We start from the raw sequence: 7041 nt of genomic DNA, 5'->3' as shown, positions 1-7041 counted from the left end.
AAATGTCACTTTGCAGAGTTGTGCTTACCCTGCAAAGTGAGAGAAAGTGCTAAGTCAGCGAGTGCTAAGGTTTGACAGGATGTTGGCTGAAAGCTTACTAAGATAAATGTCATATCTTATTCACAATATATCATATACAGGGTGAAATACTGTAGTAAGTAGGTACAGAGTGAAGGTACTTAGCCACAATATGAATTTCTTGTGAATGAATTTCTGCTTGATTATTCAGTTGTTGCCTGCTTGTTAGCCAGCTAACTTTAGCTAACGTTAACCAGCTAGCTTTATATGAGGTACGAAAAGGTGATAGGTTTTAGAAAATAGGAATTTTAAGAAACTCAGCACATAGTGAGAATGTGAAAACAGTCAGAAGGTAGAAATAATGTTACTGACAGCTGTTTATATTCTTCGCTTTCACATACATCTTCAGTATTTTTAAATAATGACATTAGCATATAGCTTGATAGATTGTTGTTTACAGTGCATGTGTCTCATAACAAAATTTTATATCCCTCAATTTCTCAGACCTAAGACAATTAAAATCATTGTATTGTTATTATTTTATATTAAACTGTATTTTATATATGTACATTAAGAATTAATAATTAAGCCAGAGGTAAATAGCAGTGCAACATGTCAGACTCAGACACACGATGAGGATCACCAATTTCTATAAACCACCCTCACCAACTTAAAATGATCTCAGGTGACAAAAAAAAAAAAAAAACACAACAGTTTTCAATATGTAGTCATTTTTTTCCCAAAAAGTAAACTGACATTCAGAAATATGTGCTGTCATGAGCATAAACATTTAATGTGCTTAAAGAGGCCTGCAGGTCACATGATGTGGCTCTTGGTAGACTTTAGTAGTAGGGGTGAACTTATTTTTCCCACATGGTTTCTGAGTATTAGTTTACCTTTGGGAAAAAAATCGCTACATATTGAAATCAATAAGTGGACCACACAATTGTTATTTAGGCCCTAATAAATAACCACATAGAATTGAAGGAGGGCGTTCTTTCTTTTTCCCATGACTATATATAAACTGTTCATAGACATTGCGAAGCCTCGTCATGCATTTGGGTAAATTATTGCATTTGCCTTTATGTATTTTTACCTTGCTATTTTGCTGGCGGGGAGGGGAAATGTCCAGAGTCCTCATTACAAGCAGAAAATTTGCATTTACATTTACCTCATTTGACTAATGCTTATACATCTGAGTAGTTGAGGGTTAAGGGCCATGCTCAAGGGCAGTGACAGTTGTTAGCCAACTAACTTTAGTTTTATGTGAGGTACTAAAAGGTAATAGGCTTCATTTCAATAAATAGCTGAAGAGCTAATTATTTTAGCCTGATTAAGAATTTTAAGAAGCTCCACGAATAGATTGTTCATTACAGTACTTGTGACTCATAACACACTTTTAAATCCCTCAATTCCTCAACCTTAAAATACATGTAGCTATGCAAAATTTCTCTAATAGAAGTGGCAGCTCCTGTAAAGGTCTGCCAGGTGAGAAGATTTTGCTAGTTGCTAGAAAAAATTTTAACTGATTGCGTTGTTACTAAACAAACAGAGCGTAACTAAATACAGGCAATTGGAAAGAGAGTGAAAGAAACTGTAAGAAACTGACAGGACTTAAAGCGCAGTTCTGCTGGAGGTTGGTGATCAAGAAAAAAGTGAGTGGGAGTTGTTTAAGCTTTTAGTTAAAATTAATACAGAACACAACAGGAAAGCATTTGTTCTACTGTCAGGAGTTCAAATCCTGATGACACCAAGAGAACAAAGGTGGCTATATGCTGTCAGGGTGGGAGGCACAGCCTTATTCTTTCCTGTCAATCAGAGTGACACCCAATCATGGGCATCTATGAGCTTATGTATATACCCGTAAGAGGACAGTTATCACTTATCTCCAAGTGTGATCATTTTGGACACAGTAAAGGCATAGCCACCCTATGCATAAATCTTCATTTAAGGACTTAAATGACAACAGAATAAAAAAATAGATTATCAGTGAGCAAATTGAGTGGCAGCAGGTTTACCAGAGCCCAGATGAAGCAAGTGTGAATTCATAAAGTTCATTTTATGAGGTAGATGGACTACTAAGATATATCAATAAACTGCCACAGTGACCATGAAGCTGATTATTGCTGAGCAGTTTACTTCAAGATACAGAGAAAAGAGACAGTCGGACACAAACACTTATGATTGAAAATAATGATGGATGAAAACAAAATAGAACTGGAAAAATGAAATTACTTGTGAATTGTTTAATGTTTTAGAATACTATGATTTACTTACAATGTCTCTTTGCATTTCGGTGGTTATGGAATAAGATATAACAAAATATAAGTAACCAGAACTTATCAGCTACATAAGTAATAATAAAGTAAAAGCTGATAAACTATATACAGATACAGTTGAGCTTGCAGGCACTTACTATATGTTGCTAGTTGCCAGAATTCATAGCTTCTCTTCGCAAAATATGCATTATTCTAATTAACAATTTTGGGGAAAATGTTGTACTTCCTTATGAGATATAAATTAGTAAGAATTTCAGATATCTGAATACCAACATTTATCATCATTAAATAAAACTGTGTTATGTGTTACTAAAATTGTGTTACTGAATCCTGCCTATTTTGATTTACAGAGATGGACTCCTTTTTTTGATTCGTTTTGTTGCAGTTCTGGTATATATCCACTGTATATATTAACATTAATATTAAAATATTAATATTCTTCTAAAAATAAACATATATTTATATTACTTATTGATACTAACATACCACTTTTTTCTCCCCCTGGTTTTTGGAAAAGCTTCAGAAAATTTTTCCTTAAGTACAACTGCCTTAATAATTTAATATCAGTCTGATCTCTGCCATTGAAGAAGATGAAAGAATTACCAAAACTCTGTTCATAATCAAATCTTGTTCATAATTTTGTTATTCTTAGTGTTTATATATTTTTATACAAATACATATGCATTAATATTAAAATCATACTAAGCTTTATCACTTGGGATAACTCTCCTCTAGTCTAGAAATGTCTACCATTTAGATGAGCCACACTAAGTGTTTTGTTCTCGTGAGTTTGATGGGATATTAGGTCATATGCTTTGGGAATGTCAGGGGATTTCTTCATTTTGGAAAATGGTTGCTAAACATATGTCCAATATATTAGGTCTGAATATTTGTTGTCTATATTACTATTACTATGTGGACATGCTATGTCTAAGCTAGCCATATTATTTAACCATATTGCTCACTACAAATGCAAGACATTTCAACTTTATCTTACCCGACATGTTACAATTATTCCGTTTACATCATACAATTGAATTAAAATTCAGCATAAAAAAACCTGAAACATTTCCATATAGCTGACTATTACACTACTCTTATGGAAGGTAAATTGCTGTGAGCTTTTAAATACCTGGCAATATTTTTTGTAAAAGTTGCCAGATATTTGAATGGTCACAGTACAGATGCATTAACAGAAGTCTTAGCTGATGAAAGGCATGATTAACAAATAATACAATATCAGTTCAAATCTGATGGCACCTGCTTAGGAATCACTTCCAATCACTGTGCTGGCACGGCGGCTTAGCTGTAATTGCCCTAGTCCAGTTTGATTGATAGCCCTTTTTACTGTGTTTCGGAACATGGAGCTGGAGAAGCAGTAGATGACAGGATCCAAGGCACTGTTCATGTATGTGAACCCGATGGACAAGACAAACAGCTGACTGACTAATTTGTAAGCATTACAGTATTCCTTCAACCGTGTTTTCATATAGAGTGCAGTCAGTCCTGTGGCAACTCCAGGGAGGAAACAGAAGATGAAGACCCCAACAATTACTAGGACAGTGCGAATTGCCTGTCGCACCTTCTTCTCTCTGTCCATCTGCCGTTGTTTTAATATGCAGGAAATTCGAATGGAGCAGAAGAGCAGTAGCAATAGAGGGAGGAAAAACTCAACAATGTATATCACATAGTGTAGCTTAATACCAAACGAGATCTCTTTGTTGCTAAAGCTCCGACAATAAGAAGCATTCCCCGACTCTATAAGAAGATTGTTAGTCAACAGAGGAAGCCGCATTGAGATCACCACCACCCAGATGAAACAAGCGATCCCTCCAGCTTGGTGTAAGTTAATATAGTTGATTTTATTATGTGGGTGGACTACTTTAAAATATCGATGCACAGCCACAGCAGTCATGAAGCTGATGCTTGCTGATCGATTGACTGCAAGCATGAAGAGGTTGAGTCGACACCAAGCATCACCGAACACCCAGTTTTCAGAGCGTAGATAGGTATCAATCCGAAATGGCATGCTCACCAAGAGGAGAAAATCAGCCAGGATCAGGTTGAAGAGAAACACAATATTGGGTCTCCAAGATGGAAGGTGGCGACAGAAGATGTACAGTGCTATCACGTTTCCTGGCAGGCCAAGCAGGAGCTCAGTGATAAGTAAAGGAGGGAGAATGGAGGTCACCACGTTTTGTGTTTCCGCATCACAAGTAGTATTGTTATTGGACTGCATGGTATTAATGAAATTTCAAAAGCTGACTCTGATACTGTCTTTATAACCCTGTAAGTGGGAATTGAGCTTCCTCTTTTGGAGCACAGCTTCAGGACTGATCTGTCAAAACACAGAAAAAGGAAATTGTACAACTCTTAAACTGCAGAATGTTTAAATGATAGTTGTAGAACACCATATTTGGGCCTGCCACAAATGTAACGTAAATGTTCCACCAATCTAATGTAAATCATGATATCTACCATGATATCTTGTTCATTAGTTTTGTCTATGGTTGAAAGCAAAATTTTGCTTTGGATTTCTGCAAAATCCTAAATTTTCCTTTCTGAGGACCATATTAAACATAAATATAATATATATATGTATCAACCTACATTAATGATACACAGATATATGACGTGTTCTTTCAGCATTATAAGAACAATACCAACATCTGATATGTTACAAGAATCCACTGAAACAAATACTTCCTTATGTTGTCATTCTAAAAATATTAGAGATTCAAAAGGTAGTAGAATCAGTTTTTTTTTAACCCAAAAATGCATAAACATAAATTAAGTATTCAGATTAAGCGCAAAACGCGTTCATATAAAAACATTTAGTGATATGTAATGATGATATTAATGATATCGGTACATGTCTCCTAGAAATGTATCTGTTACTTACTAGAGAGAGTCTTAATCAGTTCTCGCAGACTGAGTACAGAAAGGAAACTGCTACTGTGCTCACTTTTAAGCAAGCTTCCTCCCCTCTTACACTGTAATAACGTCACAGTAAATTCAGAGAAGTCATTTCAAATCTTGATTAATTGTAAGGAACCCAGACTAATACTTAACAGATAATTAACCAAGGGCAATATACCTTTCTTTTCATTCATCTCTTGTCTCTGTTTTCTAGCTGATTTTTCTTCTATAGATATTTTGTACTCTCATGTTTGCTACTTTTGGATGCATGCTTCAACAATGCCTTGAGATGGGGTTAAAAGGCTCAATATCTGTCAATTTTAATCTATATTTATTTCCATTGTATATCTTATATGTAGCCATGCTAACCTGGACTAAAAAGATGAAGATGCTGAGGGATAATCATCTGCAATCACACTGACCATATGAGCTGCTTTTTTTTTTACTGTAGACTTTGTTGGCAAATTGACCATGAGAATAGATTAATTGTTTATAATTGATAGATTACTTGTTGTAACATTATTAATGTAAAAATTGTTAGAAGCAAGTAGACTCAACTAATAGGCGTGAAGTTTTTCTTTAGTTAGAGGTGACAATAAATTAACTAAAGTGCTTCCTGACATTCAGGAAACTGCGCGGTTCAGTCAACTTACCGCGAGATGTAAACGCCGATATAAACAATGACATATGACTTACTTGCAAAATAAACCATAGGAATCTTTTTTGCAAATAAGAAAAATAACTCGCAACAGCATGGAAGAAAACAAGCACTGTTTAAGACAGACTTCATTTGTATAATTTCGGCTACGTGTGGCTTTCACAGGAACTTGCTGCTTGGGTTGTGATATGTCCGCAAATGCATAAGGAAGTATACCACCACACAGCAGCACAAATGACTAAAATAAGAACATATCAAGAATCAAAACAGTCTATACCAATCTAAGTGGAAAATTAAAAACTGTGAACCTAAATATTTATAGAGCATTAAAAATGTCATTAAGGGAGAAATCCAATATACTATGTCTTGTTGTAAAGCATGGCTTCATTTTGGAAAATAATTTTAGTTTGTTTATTGCTCCTTTCATTCTTTGAATTAAAGCTTTGCCTAACTAGTCTTTTAGTGTCATAATCCCCATTTGTGACAGCATTCCTTCTTCTATTTTCTACTTTCATCTCCTACTAGTTGTTTTCCCTACTGCCCTAATAGTTTGTGTGTGTGTGTCTGTGTCTGTGTGTGTGTGTGTGTGTGTGTAGTGATCTTTAGGCATGATATAAATGGGACTCATTAATATTATTATTAATAAACAAGTGGTAAAAAACTTGATAGATGGTGGTGCAGTGTATATAAAGGTGGAAGTGAATGCAGTGTCAGAGAAGAAACAACACTGTCCCTGCTCGTACATAATGCGCAGCTCAGACAACACGTGTCCACACCACAAAAGGACAGTCAGGACAGACGGCAGCTGCAGTGTTGCTGCATAGCTCAGGGTGACCCTTGAATCCAGGCCTAGCATCCAGGTCTAGAGTGGGGTCAGAAACATAGGCAGTGGATACAAAGGGGCTGAGAGATGACATTAAATTATTTCTGATGATGACAAAAAGCACTCCTTTATGATGTCTGTATCTGTACATGCCTTCTTGTGCTTAGCTAGAGGCACTCGCCTCTGATTTGTTTGTTTTTCTGCTCCTTTCTCTCCATCTACACCTTCATTTTCGTTATCACTCTCATGTTCCCGGAGCTATTTTGAATTTAACCTCAAACAAAAATGGGGCCAACTTGAGCTACACACAATGCAAAATACTATACTGGCCTCTAGTCACTAGG

At 35.7% G+C, this 7041-nt stretch overlaps 1 protein-coding gene across 1 annotated transcript; it reads right to left on the bottom strand.

The window, feature by feature from the left end:
- Positions 1–3268: 3268 nt before the first annotated feature.
- hcar1-3 (hydroxycarboxylic acid receptor 1-3) lies at positions 3269–5251 on the bottom strand. The gene is made up of 2 exons (XM_026933215.3): positions 5200–5251; positions 3269–4635 (listed from the first exon to the last, which is right to left on the bottom strand). Exon 2 carries the CDS (start codon positions 4534–4536, stop codon positions 3562–3564), a length of 975 nt encoding a protein of 324 aa, XP_026789016.1. The 5' UTR covers positions 4537–4635; positions 5200–5251; the 3' UTR covers positions 3269–3561.
- Between the last annotated feature and the right edge of the window lie 1790 nt (positions 5252–7041).

The sequence above is a fragment of the Pangasianodon hypophthalmus genome, chromosome 3, assembly GCF_027358585.1.
Source record: "Pangasianodon hypophthalmus isolate fPanHyp1 chromosome 3, fPanHyp1.pri, whole genome shotgun sequence".
NCBI lineage: Eukaryota > Metazoa > Chordata > Actinopteri > Siluriformes > Pangasiidae > Pangasianodon > Pangasianodon hypophthalmus.
This window is presented reverse-complemented; position numbering and strand designations above follow the sequence as displayed.